The following is a 20,601-nucleotide window of genomic DNA, read 5'->3' as shown; positions in this document are numbered from 1 at the left end:
TTGAATGTGTTGGAGACAAAATGATCCCTGACAAAAAGTGTGTGTGTGTGTGTGTGTGTGTGTGGGGGGGGGGGACGACGACACACACACACACACATCACCACCGTCCCCCCCTAAACTGACGCCTATGGCTGCCAGCTGCTTGCAATCCTACTACAAATCCAACACTGAGGACTTATCAGGACTTATCCGTCGGAAATGATACAAGGAATGAGCAGCCTTGATGGAGTACTGCGATCTCGGCGTGCTTTTCTTAGTTATTATTAGAATACTATGACTTTTCAACATTGTAAATGTGAACAGGACTTATCACCAAATGCACAAATCACTGATATTTTTATTGTCTCACACAAACATTTGTTACTTTTGTGCTTTGATTTTAAAGCTTCCACAAAACATAGCAGCTGTAAAGAATCAAGTGTTGCAATGTCACTGAGTTAATCTGAACTTCTATAGAAATTGAGAAATGAGAAATTACACAATGAAAGTTCCAGCTAACAGGAAGCACCTTAGGCAATGCCATCAAGGGACAGTTATTTCAGCATCAGAGTTGATACAGACAATAAAGAAAGTGTGGGGAAGAAATGTCAAAATTAACAGGACAACTGATCATTTCACACAAAAGAAAAAAATAGAACTGTCTGGATTGAATTGAAACTTGAAGGGTCACTGATAAAATAGCTGCTGATATGCTGTCTGACATTTTTTGTATCTAATATTTAATCTAATAAAGACATTAACTAGAGATGTAAAAGCAAAATTGGCATCTGGAAGTCTGAGGAAGTAGTTACTGACAGAATATACCGTTAGGCTGAAATGATGTTGCTCTCATTGTGATCTCTCTCTGAACTGCGTTGTGCAATATTTGCCCTTTAGATGGTGACACAAAATGAGGAAATCTGACCTCAAAACTTATGAAACCTGAAAAAAGATGATTTCACACACAACAGTAATTAAGAAAACTGACTATTAACAGAACTTCACTTGTGCCACGCAATGTTTGATTGACAAATGGGATATCAACTAAGGTTCAGATTGAATGAATCATTTAGAAAGCAAAATTAAACTTTCCAACAAATAAGAATTCATTAAAGTTTGATTGATTGATTCTGCCACTTTTTCTGAACTTCTGTCTGGCAATTTGTGATTCTTCACTATGAACAGAGCTGTCTGAGAATTCAACATGCTGAACTATGTGATGATACAATGCTTTTGTTTATTAGATATACACACTACCGTTTAAAAGTTTGGGTCACCTAGACAATTTCATGTTTCCATGAAAACTCACACTCTTATTCATGTGCTAACATAATTGCACAAGAGTTTTCTAATCATCCATTAGCCTTTCAACACCATTAGCTAACACAATGTAGCATTAGAACACAGGAGTGATGGCTGCTGGAAATGTTCCTCTGTACCCCTATGGAGATATTCCATTAAAAATCAGCTTGAACAGACATTTACCACATTGACAATGTCGAGACTGTATTTCTGATTAATTTAATGTGATTTTCATTGAAAGAAAATGCTTTAAAAAAATAGACATTTCTAAGTGACTCCAAACCTTTGAACAGTAGTGTCCATTTTCTAAATAAGAAATCACTGCTGAATGACTGACCCTGTTACATAATGTCATATATGAAATACTGTGTAGATCATGCAAGAAAACATACATAGGAGAAACAGGAAGAGCATTCAGTACAAGAAAAAAGCAATACCAGACAGAACGCGAAAAAGAGGCACCAGAACGACTCACAAGAACACTAGAAGAAAAAGCAGATCAGGAAAACAAAAATTCAGCCATCACGGACCACTGCAAGAGAAACAACCAATTATGGACTGGGATAAGGGCAAAATCACGACATTGGAGACCAACAAGCACTAGAGGTGGATTAAAGAGGCCATTGAGATCACGAAATGGGCCAATAATTCCATGAACCGTCTCGAGGTGGTCTACACAGTGTAACACCTGGGATTCCATCCTCCAGAGGCCATCGGGTGTGCCCGGCCAGACATTCTTACAGATCTGTCACAGGCCCTGAAATGACTTTAGGCCTAAAATGTGAGAACACTGAGGGCACTGATGGTTGTGTCCAAATACTCTAATAAATCTTGATTATGAAAGTTAACCAGCAGCTTGCTACTTTTGTTCACTGATAGGCTAATGGAGGAGAAATGCTAACAGTGTTATCTGTGAATTTTGCGACACAGTGTAGAAGCCATTTACAAAACAGGGAGGGATTAGAGAGGCCAGCTGCATGGCGAGTAGGTTAAATGCCAAAGCTCTGCCATGGACTTCAAAAGGCCCTCAATTATATATTGACCCAGCTAACTCCATTGGTCAACTGAGCAATCTTCAGTTCACTCAGCAGTGAAAAGCTCAGAGCCAGATGACCAGAGATATTTATTAGTCCAGAAAAGGAGTTACAGAATTGCTTCTTCACAAAGACTTTATTTAGCATTTCAGTGAACCTGAGTTGCTGCCCTAAAACCCAAACAAAAGTACAGTAACTTTTTTTTAAAAAAAGCCTGCAAGACTGTGTGTGGCTATTTTACATGTTCCAAACCCATATGATGAATATTTGACTCTCTAAATAAGTAAGTTATAAAAGTTCATGCAAAGCTGAAACCTGCACTTGCAGTAGACTCCTTTGGTTATATTGGTACTCAAACATTTCAGACACATTTATACATTTTACTGTACCACATTTAGAGAGACAACTATGTTTTATGAGAGAGTATATTAGGACACTTCTCATCAAATTTTCACAAGTCCCAATCAGAAGCTCCCTCATCCAAATCCCATCCACCATATTAGTAGTTTTATTTTAAAAAAGAAAATGACTCGCCCCCCCAGAGACCCTGATGGATTCCTTTCTCCTACTCAAAAGAACACAATAATCCTAGTAATCCTAAAACTTCAGTCTTATTTGATTCAATTGTTAGGATGAACCCGACTTCCCTGAGGGTTGTCTGGGACCAGGACCTCAGGATCACAATCTTTGATGAACAATGGGATCATGCACTCAATCTTGTTCATACATTCTCTACATGCACCAGACACAAACTCCTACAGTGTAAGATCTTACACAAGAGCCACTTCTCCAATGCTAGATTGGTCAAGATTTCTTCGGAAAGAGCTGGTTCCTGCAACAAACGGAAACTCTCCCCGGCTGACCTCATGCACATGTTTTGGTCAAGCCCCAAACACTAATTTTGGCATGGCAATTTTGATATGTTATGCAAGGTCTTCTGTTGTACAGTGAACCTTGACCCTCTCGTCTCTGTTTTTGGATTGTCCCTGGCACTTGGTTGGTCCAAATCCTCACAACACATTGTTGTTCTTACCACCTTGCTTGCCAGGATTCACATTCTCCTTAAATTGACTCATTCATCTCCACCTAAGAAATTTTACAATGCGAGAGACTTGAGAAAAATCTGATTCTCCCTTGAACGGGGCTTTCACAAAATCTGGCAGCCTTTTTTCACTTCATATAGACACCTTACATATTGAAGCATATACATATTCAACTGTAACAGGGTTTAATACGTTGAAAGGATGACCACTGTTGTACATCTGTAACGTCTTGGTATATCTCTGTACCCTTCCCATTAATGGAAAAAATCAATAAAAACATTTGAAAAAAATCCAGCCATTCTCAAAGAAAGATAGCAATATATAGGACAGCCTACATAGCATTTCAAAGGTCGTGTTCTCCAACACGGGACTGATGCATATCCAACATGACTTCTCTCTTCAGTTGGACTAATTGCTTTCTTGGAGCCCCAGAATAATGTAGCAATAGATCACTATAAACATCAATCGCCCAATAATATATGAAATAATAGTAGAAAAATGTGTTATTTCCTCACTGTGTTCATTACTGACCATACAGTCATAGAATGCTGCTTTCTGCTGTTAATTATTTCACAACAGTGGTCAACTTTATCCCTGACAAACAGGTTGTGCAGTGTGTTTTATCATGCAAAACCGGACCCCTGAGACAAGATGTTTATTTTCTCAGTTTGCAGAACTGAAACTACTGTCAGCGAAGAACATGACAGAAAATCTTCACCAGTGCCAGATGGTGAAGATTTTGATACATAGCGCTGATTGCAGTTCTCTGGTAGTCACTGAGTAATCATAGGACTCACTGAGCTCATGTTCTGACTTATCTTTTTGACCCCACATGTGTACATGTCTATGGCACCAACCATAGCGACAGGGGGATGGCGGCAGTGATCAGCTCGCTCTTCTAAGCCTGCACTCCTCAGCCCCGAAATTTGAACATTAACTCATACTCAGACTGAAAATATTTGCAGAACAGCAACTGCAAGAAAGGTATAGTTGTCTGTTGTGCTCAAACGCAAGAAACTGCCCCGGTAAACTCATTTGAAGCTAAAAACGATGTCCGGCGGGAAACTGAGCGCTAGCCCTAAGCTAACTGCTAATGCTGCTACTACAGATCACGATTACGTTCCGATGGACACTTCTGCAAGCCTTGCTGGTAAGAGAAAGAACCCACCTGCCACTCCAACAAAAACGGGTGCACCACCACTGGCTAGGATGAAGACAGCTCAAGAACAGTCCTACGATAACCTGATTGAAGCTATTGCTAAGCTAACCAATAAAGTGGATGGTTTCGGGATACAGCTAAGAGAAACCGCCACCATGGTAGCTAGCATCACTCGGCTTGTTGAAATAAACACCGCTGATATAAAGGAATGCCAAAACAAAATACAGAGGTTTGATAAAGACATCCCCGGACTTGTTCAAGAAAACAAGGAGCTAAAAGAGAGGGTCACTGAGTTGGAAAGGTACAAGAGGCGGTGGAATCTCAAGATACACGGAATAAAGGAAAAAGACGACGAACAAATACGTGAGGAGGTTGTCCACATTCTGTCACAACTCGCACCGCAGTGGGCAGCCACCATGGGAACCATTGTTGACAGCGTTCATCGCCAAGGAAAACGAGAGAATGGAAGAAACCGCCAGGTGATTATCCAGTTTGTCATGCGATACCATCGTGAGGAATTTTGGAGGATGACCAAAAATTCAAAATTCTGCAAAGAAGCCGGAATAAGATTCAAACAAGACTTCTGCAAAGCTGACAGGGAGGCCCGAGCTGCAGCATGGCCAAAGATGGATCAAGCCCGCACTGATGGGAAAAGTGTCTGGTTCAGGGGCCATGTGGGATACATCGATGGAAAAAAAGTTGAAATATAAAATATTGGCTCAATTAAGTTTGGGCTAGACTGTTATTACTAGTTAGCAAAGTTCTTATGGACATGTTCTCAAGGTTAAAATACATTCTTTTGAGAGTTGCACTTTTACAACACCTATCCTTTAAAACTGTTCACACTTGGTTGCACTATGTTTCTACTACCTTTCCCAGGTAAATATATAAAGGTCAATTTACGTTGAACTGTCACTTTCTTATATTACAAAGTTTACATTCTCTGCAGAATTTATTTCTATTTTTTCAATGCTATAGGAAAAACATAACATGTAAGCTATTGCTACATTATATGGAAATTAAAATTACAGTTATGAGTTAATAACAACTTACCAGACAATTTATTCAAGGGGCTCATTACTCTATACTTAACACCCAAAACTCACTAAACATTTTTTCTTTTATTACTCTATCCTTTATTTATGTCTTTGTTCAATGCAACTTTTTCTTCTGTTTCGCTAAATGTTAGGGGTTTGAGAGACTCTATTAAGAGAAAAGCTACGTTTTTATTTCTCAAAAATGAAAAAGCACATTGCTATTTAATTCAGGAAACCCACAGCAATGACACAGATGAGAAAATATGGTCCAACCAATAGGGTGAAAAAATATACTTTAGTCATGGCACAAATAGGTCGGCAGGGGTCGCCATACTCCTACATAACTTTCACGGAAAAGTTATTTCTACAAAAAAGGATTCTTCAGGTCACTGGACAATTTGCATTTTTGAAACAAGCAACCAATTCTTGATTCTAGGAAACCTTTATGGTTATAATAACCTCAACCAGAATAAACAATTGATTACAGAACTAACTAACATACTCACAGAACTATCTCAAACTTATATTAACAGTAAAATTATTCTAGGTGGAGATTACAATATGGTAATGGATGAATGGCTTGACAGGCAGCCCTCAAGATTTCAAAATCATCAATTTAATTGCACTTTGTCACAATTCTGTAATGATTTCCAACTAAATGACATATGGTGAATACAAAATCCAGGCAAACAAATCTTTACATGGTTCAAACCAGATGGAACCATCAAATCCAGATTAGACTTTTGGCTTGTTTCTGAATTTACACCTGCTCTTAATATCAACTGCTCAATTACTGCTGCACCGCTTACAGATCATTGTATGGTTAAATTAACTATTTCCCCGATAAATGCTAGTAGGAGGAATAAAGGCTATTGGAAATTTAATTCAAATCTTTTAAAAAATGAACACTACTGTCAGGATGTAATAAGAACTATAGAATATATCTCCAAAGATACTGCGCTTCAATCTTACAGTGAAAAATGGGAATTTCTAAAATATAAAATACGTCAGATATCCATATCTCATAGCCAAATTATAAACCGAGCCAATAAACAAAAAGAAATTGATATTATACAAGAAATTCATAATACTTGCAATAAACATTCTTTGAGTGAACAAGAAAAACAAAAATTAATCTTACTGCACTCGTCCTTGGACAACATTTACATCAACAAAGCCAAAGGAGCCTATATCAGGTCCAGAGCAAAGTGGATTGAGGAAGGAGAGAGAAGCTCAGCATATTTCTGCAGACTAGAAAAAAGAAGACAAGAAAGAAATACAATCAAAACTTTAGTAATCGATGGTGAAGAATGTAATGATCCTATTAAGATCTCCAAAGAAATCTTTCAATTTTATAGCCAACTGTACTCTTCCTCCTATTCACAAAGTGACGCAGACAAGTTTTTTGAGTCTATTGCTGAACAAATACCTAAGGTTGATGAGTGTTTTAGAAAAATCTGTGACGCAGAGATTCAAATGGATGAAGTTGAAAAAGCTCTAAAATGCTTATCACTCGATAAATCACCAGACTCTGACGGCTTAACAACTACTGTTTACAGACACTTCTGGGTTAATCTAAAAGACTTATTTTTCAATCTGCTAAAAGAGATTTTAATGACTTTAATTTGACCAAATACTATGAGACAAGGTGTTATTACCTTAATCCCCAAACCTGGTAAGGATCCAAAACTAATTGACAACCTTGGACCAATCACTCTATTGAACAACGATTACAAAATGTTAACTCATATATTTGCCAATGGACTTAAAATAGGTATCGCTGACATTATATCAGAAACTCAATCTGGATTCATTAAGGGAGGTTCGATTCACAACAATATACGACTTATTCTTGACTTGACTGACTACAAGGATTTAATTAACGACAACGGTTTTATTTTATTTCTAGATTTCTTTAAAGCTTTTGAAATGTTAGAGCACCAATTCATGTTTAAAACACTAGAAATGCTAGGTTTTGGAAATTACTTTATAGATTTCGTCAAATTGATATATACGGACACTAACAGCACCGTAATACTACCACAGGGCACTTCCCCAAGATTTTCAGTTAATAAGGGAATAAAGCAGGGCTGCCCTATCTCGCCCTTATTATTCATTGCAGCAGCTGAGATGCTATCGATTCTAATGAAAAAATCTGATTTTGACAAATTAAATATTCTAGGGAAACAACTAACCATCAGTCAATTGACTGATGATACAGCCATATTCATGAAAAACTCTGATCAACTACCAAAAATCCTTGATTCTGTTAATTTTTTCTCTAAGGCTTCTGGTTTAAAATTAAACTTTAGTAAATGTGAATTATTACCTATTCATGATTGCGATCTGTCAGCCATTCATCACATTCCTGTAAAGACAACAATGAAATACTTGGGTGTATATATCACTAAAGATAACGACCAATTATCCAAGCTTAATATATGGAACTGTGTAGAAAAATCTAAAACTCATCTAAATTCATGGTCTCAGAGAGACATCTCTATCATAGGAAGAACTTTTCTCACTGAAATGGAATGCATTTCCAGATTCATTTACCCCGCTTATTCCTTATCCATACCTAAAGATGCTATCAAAGCAATTAATCAAACTATGTTTAACTTCATTTGGAAAGGGAAAACACATTACATTAAAAAAGGTACTATGGTTAAGGAATATGAGGAGGGTGGTGTAAAAGCCATAGACTTTGAATGTATTAATGGAACCATCAAAATAAACTGGTTGAGACACTTTCTTAAACAACCCAAACAATTCTGGTTTCACATCTCAAATGAAATTTTCACAAAATTAGGAGGAATCGAGTTCCTACCTAAATGCGATTATGACCTAAATAAGCTCCCAATCAAAATTTCTTCATTTCATCAGCAGACTCTATTATACTGGAGATTAATTTACAAGCACAATTTCAGTCCCCACATGACCCCATTTTGGAACTGTAGATATGTTCTACATGAACACAAATCTATATTTCAACAAAATTGGTTTGATAAAGGAATCTGGTCTGTGATGCATTTACTGGACTGCTCTGGAAAAATGCTAACTTTTGAAAATTTCAGTACCAAATTTAATATAACTGACAAACGCCAATATAACCAAGTAATTAAAGCAATACCTCAGGCAGTCTTGTTAATGGCATCAGATTTGCATAAAAACAAAATTCAGGCAAATCTCCCATCGCTCATGCTGAATGGTTATAGGCTAAATGATTCCAAACTTACCAACTTTGTTCTTAGAAATATATTCAATAAAGTAATTTTCCCAAACCCATCATCAAGAAACTCAATTCTAAATTTTTTCTCCAAAAACGATGCTCAAATCTAAATTCTTCAAATTTCCTATTGCCCCCAAAATGAAAGAAAATCATTTCAAAATTATGAATAGAATTTATCCCTTAGCTGATTTTTTAAGCAAACGATTTGGTTTTGAGAATAGTAACTGCTCCTTTTGTAATGAGCACACTGAAACTACAGATCACTTATTCTATGAATGTATGTATTCTAAAGCTTTTTGGGATGATGTACATCACTGGTTATCTAACTATGTACCAATTCCTGCTTTTGAATGTGAAAATATTTTGTATGGATTTGTAATTAATAACTTTTTGCTAGACATGTTAGGGAATGTCATTGTAATATTAGGGACATTTTTCTTACACAAATGTAGATTTCTGAAATGTAGACCCATTTTTGGTGTGTTTCATAAAGAGACGTCTCTATTCTTCTCATCATTGAAGCATATGAAAGGGCGGACTGCTGTGAAGCTTTTTGGTATGGTTGAGGATGTCGGACTCATGGACAACCCCTAGCCCACTGAACATTCATGCGGACAGACTCCTTTTATTTTGTTACCTTTTTTTTTTTTTTTACTCTTTTTTCTTTCTATCTTGTACGTCTTTTTTGTTACTCTTCGTACCTCTTGTACGACTGTTGATGCTGCTTTGTTTCAATAAAAAAATAAAAAATAAATAAAAAAATAAACCATAGCGACATCCGGAGAGGAGGCAGGCGCACTTTTCGGCGTCAACGGCAATTGCCTGTATATAATTTTTGGGAAAATAAACTACTTCGTCAAAAAAATAAAAAAGAATTTCAAGAAATATTTTTTCGAAGATTTTTATTTTCACGTATTTATTTAAATTCCATAACTATTGGTTTGCCGTTCGAAAGTACCCTCAGAACTTTGTCGCACAGAGATGACGTCATCGGTCACGTTCACTCAGCTGTTCCCGTCAAATCTCAGAGACAGGAGACGAATTCATTTCAAACATATTTTAATAACAAGCATTTCAGGTCCATTCTGTGGCTATGAGCTTGCAGCCTCCTCATTAAGCGCGAGGAGACGCATGTTGAGAGGTAACGAACACTACATCATTGGTTTCCTCTGCGTACCGGTAGACGGTTGTTTTTATATTTTAGCTGCAGCCTCATTACACACTCGCACTGTGTCTCTTGTTTACGGAATTATTGCAATATATGGCGTATATGTCTTGTAATTATTATGTCAGTGCTAACCTATTTGCTCTAATGATAGTCTTTATATCAGTTATTGATGCAGAGTGAATGAGAAATTGGTTGTTAATACATGAAATGTTTTCTTTTATTTTTATGTTTTAGCATGTCATTATTATGTCCCATTGTCTGTGCTTCAGGCCGGCTGCACAATGAGGCCACTTAAGGATGCCCAGCTGGGGGCTTTCACCTTCTTTGCCTCAGCTCTCCCACATGATGTCTGTGGGAGTAACGGCCTCCCTCTTACCCCAAACTCCATCAAGATCCTGGGACGGTTCCAGATCCTTAAGACCGTCACTCACCCCAGACTCTGCCAGTATGTGGACATTTCAAGAGGGAAGCATGGTATGATTTTCTGTTTTGCACCTCATCAGGCAGTCAGTATAGAAGTGTCTTCATTCTTTGATCTTTATTACATTTCTAAACTAGTGATAGCTTTTCTTCATGTTGTTTTATGCTGCTGGTCTGTTGTTTTGAATTCATAATCATTGTGATTGGAAGATTATATGAAGCTTAGTACTTGCAAAAGTCACACATAAAGTAACTATTTTAGTGAATGAACTCCACAAACTCTTTCCCTAAAGCATGTGACTCTTCCAGCAGGCAAGTTTTGTTATATAGAACCTTATCACACACAGAGGTCTTTCAATGGGCTTTACAGACAAAACTTAAAATGAAAACATGTAAAGCAAAATATAGAAAATACAGCTGAAAAGCAAGAATTGAATAAAGGAATCTGAGAGACATTCTAGTCTTGTACTCAGCAAACTTATCTCTGATATATTTTGGGCTCACATGGTTCAGAGACTTATAGACAACTAGTAGAATAATTCGATTTTATATTTAAGAAGAAGCGAGTGCGGGGATTTAAGAATCCTTGTAATGTGTTGTCTCCTCTTGGTGTTTGTCAGTATTTCTTCTGCATAGCTATGATAAGATTTGAAAAATTCAAAATGACAGTGACCGTGCGAAAAACCTTCACAGAGGCGCAGTTTGTTTTTCAGGACTATTGTCTTGGACACTGGACGTGTTACAATTTTTAATCATTTGTTTTCTAAATCTTGACAAAATAAATACATCAGTGTAAAAGAGCATTCACCAAAATATCTCATTTATCTTAGATGTCTTAGATTTATCTTAGCTGTACATGCTTTCTCATAATAGATTGTTACAGATTTTGATAACTCACTTGCATATGTTTTTGTGTTTTTTTTTTCCTCCTCCTTGTTGCGTAGAACGACTGATTGTTGTTGCAGAACACTATGAGAAGAGTCTGAGTGATTTCCAGAAACAAGGAAAGCCAGCCAGGTGAAATTACCATTAAAAGTTCTTATTAACTCGTGATATGTGACAAACATATTGTTGTTTTCTCTCCCAGTTAACTTTAAAACTTGTTCTGTTGATATCTGCATACGATGGGCAGAGTAAACTTTATGCATTAATGTTGCATCTCCTGCATGAGGATAAAACCATTGGAGTTTCTAATATTAGTTTTGGAAATGTCGATTATTTCATCCACGCATCTTTTGTCTGATGCAGCCACTACATTACTTACAAAAACTGTGTTTGTCTTAGCTCGGAAAAGGTGCTGCAAATAGCCTACGAGGTTCTTGAAGGTCTGGAGTTCATGAATAAACACGGTTTGGTGCACAGAGCCCTCAGCGCACACAACGTGCTCATGGACTGCAAGGTAATTTTTCCGTCAAACGGAGCTGTTTTATGAATGTTTGAATTATCGTTTAATTACCAGAGGATAAAAAATCGTTTGTAATCCTGTCACTCTAAGACGGATTTTGTTTTTGTAGGGGAATGTCAAACTGGCAAAGTTTGGCCTTTATCACATGACTGATCATGGAGCAGATGTGGATTTCCCCATTGGGTATGTCTTTTTTTCTCCTCATTCATCACAGTTAGATGTCTGTAAAGGGTCACCGGTTCACTTGTATCTATTTGTTCTCAGTCAATTGATAATCCAACAATTGACCACAACATTGATGCATACTAGACCAACCTTTGCACAGAAACCAGGATGTGGTGGCATCAAAGTAGCCTCCTGCTGGAGGAGCTGTAACAAATGGCTGGACTTTCATCCTAATCCAAAGAGTTTTGTGTTTTACCAAGTCCCTCTGGTTAATATCCTTTTGCAGATTGAAAAGAGGAGTGATGGCACATACCCACGACTTTCAATAAAACATCTGGCAGGAGAATGAATGAAAAGAATCTAACTGTCAAACAGTGATGCAGGTTGTTCTGAGGAGCAGCTGCTGAAACGTCATTTAATGACAATAATTTGAACCATATTTGACTTTACATAGCATAATTTTGTAGGGCTAGTTTACCACTTTCACCTTGCAGCTAGAAGATCCCCATTTCATGTCCCTGCCTTTCTGCATGAAGTTTGCATGTTCTCCCTGTGCATCTGTGGGTTTTCTCCGGGTACTCCAGCTTCCTCCCACAGTCCAAATACATGCTGAGGTTCATTGCTAACTCTAAACTGTCTGTAGTGTGATTGTTTGTCCGTATGTGTAGCCCTGTGATAGACTGGTGACCTGTCCAGGTGTCCTCTACGGTGGCCGACAGGTGCAAACGCGCTGCAAACAGCAATAGCGCTGCAAACAACAATAGCGCTGCAAACTCAGAAATGATCCAAAACCAAAAACTCACAAACACATGCAAGAAAAAAAATGCTGCAAGAGAAACATGCTGCAATCACAGAAACGACACAGAAGCAAAGACTTACAAAATCACAAAACAGATGCAAACGAAAAATGCTGCAAATATATAGAAACACACACAAACCCCCAAAACAACCGCAAGAGAAAAACGCTGCAAATTCAATCCACAACGGAAGTGCACCAGACACGAAGAAGAAGAAGAAGGAGAAGAAGAAAACATAAAACATAAAGGAAAATGTACCTTTTCACACTGAAAGAAATTGCACGCCTTCTTTTTCTTCTTCGTGTCTGGTGCACTTCCGCTGTGGATTGAATTTTCAGCGTTTCTCTCTTAAAGTCTTTGCTTCTGCATCGTTTCTGTTATTGCAGCATGTTTCTCTTGGAGCATTTTTTTCTTGCATGTGTTTTATTGTGTTTGTGAGTTTTTGGTTTTGGATCATTTCTGTGTTTGCAGCGCTTTTGCCATTTGCAGCGCGTTTGCACCTGTCGGCCACCGTAGTCCTCTGCCTTCACCCTAAATCAGCTGGGATAGACTCCAGCCCCCCTAAGACCCTAATGAGGATTAAGTGGTGTATAGATAATGGATGAATAGATAGTTGGACCATTTGTTGGTAGAAATGGAAGTCAGCCCCCAAACCTGCAGCCAGTTTCTGAAAGTTTCAAGCAATGCAGCAGGAAGAAGTCCACGGCATTCAAGATGTATGCATCAGTGTATAGATAATGGATGGATGGATAGCATAATTGTGTAGTTTGGAGAATATCTTGTACATAAAATGGAAAGGAAGGGATGAAAAAAATATGAAGTCATGTCTCGTTCCTGAGTTGTTGATCAGCTCAATTTCATTTACAGGCCAACGCTGAGTTTCAACTATAAGTGTTATTTAGAGGCTGACAAAGTCATATGCTTATCTGCTCTGTCACTGTCACCTCAGCTACCCATCATACCTTGCGCCAGAAGTGATCGCTCAGGGCTCCTTCCACCCCAGTGATCCTTCACGTGATGAAGCTCCTCTGCCCTCGGGACCCAAGACTGACGTCTGGTCCCTCGGGGTTTTGCTCTTTGAATTGTGTGCAGTAAGAATCCTTCATACACCTGTTCATATACAAAGATAGCATTCACACAGGATTATTATTATTATTTTTTTTAGAATTTTGATTTAATTCATGCTGCATGAATCATTCTCCCTTAAAATCTAATGCAGTGATTCAATTACAGGGCAGACGACTCCTGCAGAATATAGAGATAAGTGAGAGGTTGAAATTCATTTTAACCTTGGGTGAGTGAAAAGGACGTAATTATTCTAAGTACTGAGCAACATGCTCTTAAGCTCAGCCAGGCTTATGCTGTGATGCTGTTTGTCATTCTCAGGTTGCATGGATGACATCGTCACTGTCCTTGCTGAGGAGCACGGTTGCTTGGATACCATTAAGGTAAACCTAATATCAGCGGCTACACAATGTTAACCATTAGCATTTTTTATTTCTCAGTCATTTTTATGTTTTAGACAAAATAACAATTTTGCTGTAACTGTAAATATTGTTCTCACAATATTATGTTAACATTAAATATTTTGAAGTTTTTGATGTCTGTGTCAACAGAATATATTTCTAAGAATATAAAACTGATTCCCCTGCTTTTTCACCTACAATGTCTGTTTGCCCACCCAGATCATACTAATGATAAATAACATCTTTTTCTAGAATTTTAAGGGGGGATTTGAATTTCTCAAACTGCTCAGGAGTTTTATTGTGTAATTGATGAAATTATTTTATGGGTCATTCCAGAAGTGGAGGACAATTGGGCTTCACATTTTTTGAAAAAATAAATATATAAATATTGATTTGGTTGATAGCAAATCCTTACATTTGCTTTTAGATATTTATTATTTGTTCGAGGGTTTGTACGTCAGCAGTCACATGGCATAGAAACATTATTTGGTCCTTTTAAGATTGAATTATTTTTTAAAAATGTATTCAATTACACTTCCTAATATTTCTTGACTATATGGAATTATTGTATGCATACAAAGGACCTGTGTGTGCCGTAGCTAATAATAAATATTTACCTAATGTTCACAGGAACTGCCTGAGAATGTTCTCGAGTTATTAAGAAAATGTTTGACCTTTCTTCCATCTAAAAGGTAAATGCAGTTTCTGTTGGATATCATGTCCTGTTAAAGGAACATTTGCCATTTAATTTCTAAAATTCATTGTTCATTGAGGTTATGAAATAGTCTGGTAGCATGTATGTCAGAGAAACAAATGCAATTTATGCACTTTAATGGCTCTATAAAAGTAAATCTTTAATATGATTTCTTAAATGAGCTTAACGGGATGCTTGCTTGTAGATGTTTTGCCATTCTAATCATTATGTTTTTGCCTTTTCTGCATCCTCAGGCCAACCCCTGCAGAGCTGCTTGGAGATCCTGTATTTAGTGGAATCTCCTGTCACTATACGCCCTTCCAAAAGCCTGTGAGCCTGTTCTCCTCTTCCCTGCGCTGTGCACATCTGGAGCTCCCAGATGACATCAGTGACCTTTGCAAAGGTCTCCTCCAAATACACACCAATGAATATGCAGCTCACACAGACATATATTACACAACATACACACAGACCACATGTCAAACCTTTTTCCTTTTGACTAGAAACATGCAAAATACACTGTCTTAAAGAAGAATTTATTCTCTTTAAGCAGCTGCAGTTAAACATGCTCGCATCAATATTCATAATATAGTCGGTACAGTGTTTAGTATTGACTTTAACTTCTTATTCGAATTTGAAAGGGTTATATATACAAGAAATCTTCCATTTGATATTCTAAAAAACATTTGATCAAATCATCTTTTTCAGTTCTTGAAGGTGTAGTCCGTCTTTCTAAGCAAAAAATAACTGGGCTAGAAGATAACCGCATTCCATTTCAAAACCAGTTCTTTCTTCTCTGCAGTCTTGTTGATATTATTGCAGATTTTTCTCTTACCTCTCATTTTCAGAAATTGCACATAACCTAATGAATTCATTGTTAATTTTAGAAATCTGTAAAACAGACTATATGTAAAGCCCACCTGAAAATAAAGAAGCCTTAATACAAAAGGTGTCTTTTTTGTGGATAACGATGCATTTTTAGTATGTTGTTCTTTTTTTTTCCACATAAAGTCCTGCATTTAATTCCAAAAACGTCTCTTATTAACAATGTCACGAGTTGCACTTTGAAGAACATGTTGACAATGGAAAGTTTTCTCTGTGCATTGCAGTGGAGATTAGGTTTAATGTGTTTGTTTCATTAGTTTTGGTCCTAATAATAACAAATAACAAAGGTAAAATGTATGAGTGTAATTACCTTTTTGTTTTATCCAGACGGTATTCCACTGCATTATGAGTAAAATATCTTGATGTCGTGTATTGTTAATTCGACTTGCTACTAAACAATCATTCAGTTACATATGCTCCAGTGGCAGCTGTTTACTATTTTGTGTGTGCTGCTTTTAGATGATGATGACGACTACTTGTCGGAGCGGGCCATAGATGAAGTGTACCATCTGTGGTGCCTGGCGGGTGGAGACCTGGAGAAGGAGCTCACCAACAAGGAAATCATCCAGTCCAAACCTCCAATCTGCACACTGCCCAAGTACATGACACACACATACACCGCTTCAGATATTTGCTTGTTTTTGGTCATTTAAAGACTTCACTGTTTGCCTCTGTCATTGGCTTTTCTTTCTAGTTTTGTCTTGGAGGACGGGGAGTCATTTGGGCAGGGCAGGGATCGCAGTTTCTTGCTCGATGACACAACAGTGACTCTGTCTCTGTGCCAACTCAGAAATGTAAGACAAAACTCACATCAGCAGACTTTAACCGCGCTGTGTAAATGTGTGCGTTTTTGTATGCAAATTACTGCACTGTTTGCAGTTGTCTTCACATTATCCTTCAGCAACACTGCATCATTACGCAGGGCTCACTCCCTTCTACATTTTTTCATTGATTAGTCTTTGTGGATTGCAGTAGTTAATCATTTGTTTCTCTTTGTTGTTTAATTATGGGAGATGTGCTCTTTTTGAACACGATAACAACAAACAAAAAGGTTTCAGTGTCTTGCTGTGTCGTAACTGGTGTCAAAAAGCTTTTTCACAACACCTGCGCATCACGTAGTGTTTTGAGAGTAAGTGGTTTTCTTTTTTTCTTTTTTTTCCAGCGGCTGAAGGATGTAGCAGGAGAAGCCTATTACCCTCTACTGGAAGACGAGTAAGGACTCTCCATCCTGAACTTACTGCTGTCATCCTCTCCTCTCCTGTCACCATTTTTCACGTCACCCCATCATTTATTTCGGCTTGGGTAATGTCATATTGCCTTTACTTCTCCCTCCTTCAGACAGTCAAGTCTGCCCCAGTCCAACAGCAGCAATGAGCTGTCGGCCACCGTCACGCTGCCACTCATCATCCGCGAGAGAGACACCGAGTACCAGCTCATCCGCATCATCCTCTTTGACAGGCTGCTCAAGGTCTGGGCTCCATACAGATTCATACACGCGCACACACACACACATATACACATATACACAGGGAGAGACTCTATACCTGGGATGCTCCACACCAGAGTGTATTTACCAATTAAAATTAAAATTGAAAAAGTTTTTCTCTCAGTCCCTGGTTCGTGTCCCGTCCTTCCCGGGGTCTTTCTGCATGGAGTTGCATGCTCTCCCTATGCATGCGTTTGTCCACGTACTTCCCACAGTCCAAAAACATGCTGAGGTTCATTGGTAACTCTAAATTTTCCATAGATGTGAATGTGAGTGTGTTTGTTTGTCTCTACATGTAGCCCTGTGTTAAACTGGTGATCTGTTCAGATGTCTCCTACCTTCACTGTAAGTCAGCTGGGATAGACTCCAGCCTCCCCTCACGACCCTAATGAGGATTAAGTGGTGTATAGATAATGGATGGATGTTTCAACTCGGATATGATTCCTTCTTTGCAATAAATAGTGAGAAAAGTACTCAGAGAGCACATTATTCCACCAAGGCTGTTCATTCCCCCATTTGGCATTGTGAGAAATGCAGCATTTTATTTATTTATTTTTTTAGAAGTGCAACATTTGTTTAAGAGTTATTGGTGATCAGAAATCAAGGCAACATTGAAAGTGGCCATTTATTTGAGATGTACCCACAAACAAAAGGACCTTGCACTGAGCACAGGTGTGTGTTCTGTATGTGTACGTTATGTACGGATACCGAATCACGTTACCTAAATATGTAGCGGACACCAGGAATTGATTGGAATTAAAAAAACACCCTCACAATTTAATCAATTGTTCCTTGTATGATTTCTGGTGGATAAGTCCTGATAAGTCCACAGCGGTGGATTTGTAGTAGGATCATGTGATCTTTATCGTAGTGTTCACTTGTTGTCATAGTTACAGTGATGCCGTGCCGCTATCTCGCAGTGGTACAGAAATCTTTAACAAATCCGTGGATCCAGACTCTAAGCTGCGTCACTGCCACAGTCTAATCACTTGGTCCATGTATCATTTCTGACCTTCCCTGAAAATTTCATCCAAATCCGTTTTCTGTTTTTGAGTAATGTTGCAAAAAGACAGACAAGCCAATGCCGATCGTCATGTGACTCCGTCCCCTTCCTTGATGGAGTAATAATAAATACGTTGCTGGATTAAAGGGTAACAAATGTACTGTTTTGTCTCCAGGCCTATCCTTATAAGAAGAATCTGGTGTGGAAAGAGGCTCGAGTGGATATTCCTCCTCTTGTTCGAGGACTGGCGTGGGCTGCGCTGCTTGGCATTGAGGTATAAAATAAACTGAAATTCTGACTTAAGAAAAAGTGCATTTTTCACATTTTTGATGGAGTCACTTCTTTTTTTTGGTGTGCGTGTGTGCAGGGTGACATTCAAGCTAAATATGAGAGCATAGACAAGGATACTCCGATACCAACTGACAGACAGGTAAACAACTGTTTTAAAAAGATGTCACAGGAAAATGTATCATACATACTGAAGTGTGACAAATTAGAGGAAAAACCAGCATATAATGTCTCAGTAATGGCTCTGTTTTACTTTCATTTGTTGCCCGTCTAAACATTTTTATTGAATTTTGCTTTATTTCGTTGTCGCGGTTGTTTCTGTGCACGTTTACAGATTGAGGTGGACATCCCACGCTGCCACCAGTACGATGAGCTGCTCTCGTCTCCTCAGGGCCACATCAAGTTCAGGCGTGTGCTGAAAGCCTGGGTGGTCTCTCATCCTGATCTGGTCTACTGGCAGGGTCAGTCACTTCCCTGTTGATGTGTGTTACTCTCTCGCTTGGTGTTTTTCTTCTGTCTATTTTGGTTCCTCAGGTTTTCTTTTACTTCTCTTGCTTCATTTTGCTCTATTCATTGTTGTACTACACGGAATTGGACACTAGGTGGCGATCATGTCACATTTTAAATACAGCAATGTGACTATAACCAATTTGTGTGATGAACTGTTTTGATTTTGTTTTTGTTTCAGGTTTGGACTCCCTTTGTGCCCCATTCCTGTATTTGAATTTCAACAATGAAGGTAGAGACCTGAATTTCAGCTTAATGAATAATTTATTTTTATCCCCGCTGAGTGTTTTTATCCCTTCTTTCTGTGTTATCTGCTCCCTTTCATCTTTATGTCACACTCCTCACAGCGTTGGCATATGCCTGCATGTCTGCCTTCATCCCAAAGTACCTGTACAACTTTTTCCTAAAGGACAACTCTCACGTCATCCAAGGTGAGCTTTGCTAGAGGAAGCATTTGCCGCGTAACTGTCAAAGTTACTGATACAGTCCTCTGATCGTTTGTGTTTCTCCTGATTGCGATATAAATTGCGTTCTCTGCTTCACTTTTCCGATTTGTTCGTTTCCACTCCAGCCATCCAGTGCTGTTGAGCTCATGTTGTCAAACGTCGCTGCAAGTTAAGTAATAAGTATTAAACATGGTCAGACTGTTCAGTTAGGTTCAAAACAAATTATCATCGGCTGGCACCGAGCGTCAGGCCGTCAGCTCAATGTTGATTAAATTTTGGCTCCATGTTGCTCCTAAGCTGCGAAAACTAATTTCAGTCTGTCTTAATGGAGTTTGCAGCTGAGCCGCATCATTTAGAGATAGGGAAACAAATGAAACTGCAAATGCCTGCAGAGAAATGTCACAAGCAGTTCCTACGTGACTGATAAACAGCTGCACCGTACACCTCTTGAACTCTGTGGGGAATGCGACTGTTATCATTTCTTTCCACTGCTAGATGCCCTAGAGAACCGGCTAATGTTTATCTGTCTGGTCAGAGCTCCTTTGTTGACTTATAGTGTGAAGAATGGTAGTAGCATGGCTTGAGTTTTCACTCCCAACGAATACAAAAGTTAGTTCCAAGGTTGTGCAGTAGATCGGTGGTCCGTGTGGAATATTTTGATTTCCTGCCTGTTTTTGATCATTGAGAACACAGAAAAGGAAAAACAAATGGTCACAAAATTGCCCCTCTCCCCACAGATTCTGTGACATCGTGTAACAGATCATTTGACGTCTGATTTACAACATGCAAACATTTCTTTGTTAGGTTTCTGTATGTTTCTGCATTTTGAGGTCCCTCTTGTATTTTCTCTTCTTACTTCACCGAGGAGGCGGAGACTCAGCAGAGTTTTGTGACAATCGGCATACGTTTGTCTGTCTGTCCATCTGTTTACCTGTTTGCAACTTTGCTCAAAAACAGAAAACGGATTTGGATGAGATTTTCACGAAAGGCCAGAAATGACGCAAGGAGCAATTGATTAGATTTTGGCAGTGATGCGGCTTATAGTCTGGATCCACGGATTTGTTAAAGATTTCTGTATCATTGTGAGA

General features: G+C 38.4%; 2 protein-coding genes across 2 annotated transcripts in view; one reads left to right on the top strand and one right to left on the bottom strand.

The window, feature by feature from the left end:
* The window catches only part of gstcd (glutathione S-transferase, C-terminal domain containing), a 457,968-nt gene that overhangs the window by 191,836 nt on the left and 245,531 nt on the right, over positions 1–20,601 (bottom strand). The window lies entirely within an intron of this gene.
* tbck (TBC1 domain containing kinase) overlaps positions 9,772–20,601 on the top strand; it is a 63,211-nt gene continuing 52,381 nt past the window's right edge. The window contains exons 1-19 of the mRNA XM_051945179.1: positions 9,772–9,924; positions 10,221–10,425; positions 11,316–11,388; positions 11,656–11,770; positions 11,886–11,959; positions 13,688–13,829; positions 13,972–14,032; positions 14,125–14,186; positions 14,835–14,896; positions 15,153–15,301; positions 16,243–16,381; positions 16,478–16,577; positions 16,946–16,995; positions 17,122–17,251; positions 18,448–18,546; positions 18,640–18,702; positions 18,895–19,021; positions 19,249–19,299; positions 19,415–19,498. Coding sequence (XP_051801139.1) covers positions 10,233–10,425; positions 11,316–11,388; positions 11,656–11,770; positions 11,886–11,959; positions 13,688–13,829; positions 13,972–14,032; positions 14,125–14,186; positions 14,835–14,896; positions 15,153–15,301; positions 16,243–16,381; positions 16,478–16,577; positions 16,946–16,995; positions 17,122–17,251; positions 18,448–18,546; positions 18,640–18,702; positions 18,895–19,021; positions 19,249–19,299; positions 19,415–19,498 — 1,774 coding nt within the window. The 5' untranslated portion in view covers positions 9,772–9,924; positions 10,221–10,232. The remainder of the gene's footprint in view (positions 9,925–10,220; positions 10,426–11,315; positions 11,389–11,655; positions 11,771–11,885; positions 11,960–13,687; positions 13,830–13,971; positions 14,033–14,124; positions 14,187–14,834; positions 14,897–15,152; positions 15,302–16,242; positions 16,382–16,477; positions 16,578–16,945; positions 16,996–17,121; positions 17,252–18,447; positions 18,547–18,639; positions 18,703–18,894; positions 19,022–19,248; positions 19,300–19,414; positions 19,499–20,601) is intronic.

The sequence above is a fragment of the Acanthochromis polyacanthus genome, chromosome 3 (assembly GCF_021347895.1).
Source record: "Acanthochromis polyacanthus isolate Apoly-LR-REF ecotype Palm Island chromosome 3, KAUST_Apoly_ChrSc, whole genome shotgun sequence".
In the NCBI taxonomy this organism is placed as follows: Eukaryota; Metazoa; Chordata; class Actinopteri; family Pomacentridae; genus Acanthochromis; species Acanthochromis polyacanthus.
The sequence above is the reverse complement of the archived record's forward strand: the minus strand, read 5'-3'. Positions and strand labels throughout refer to the sequence as shown.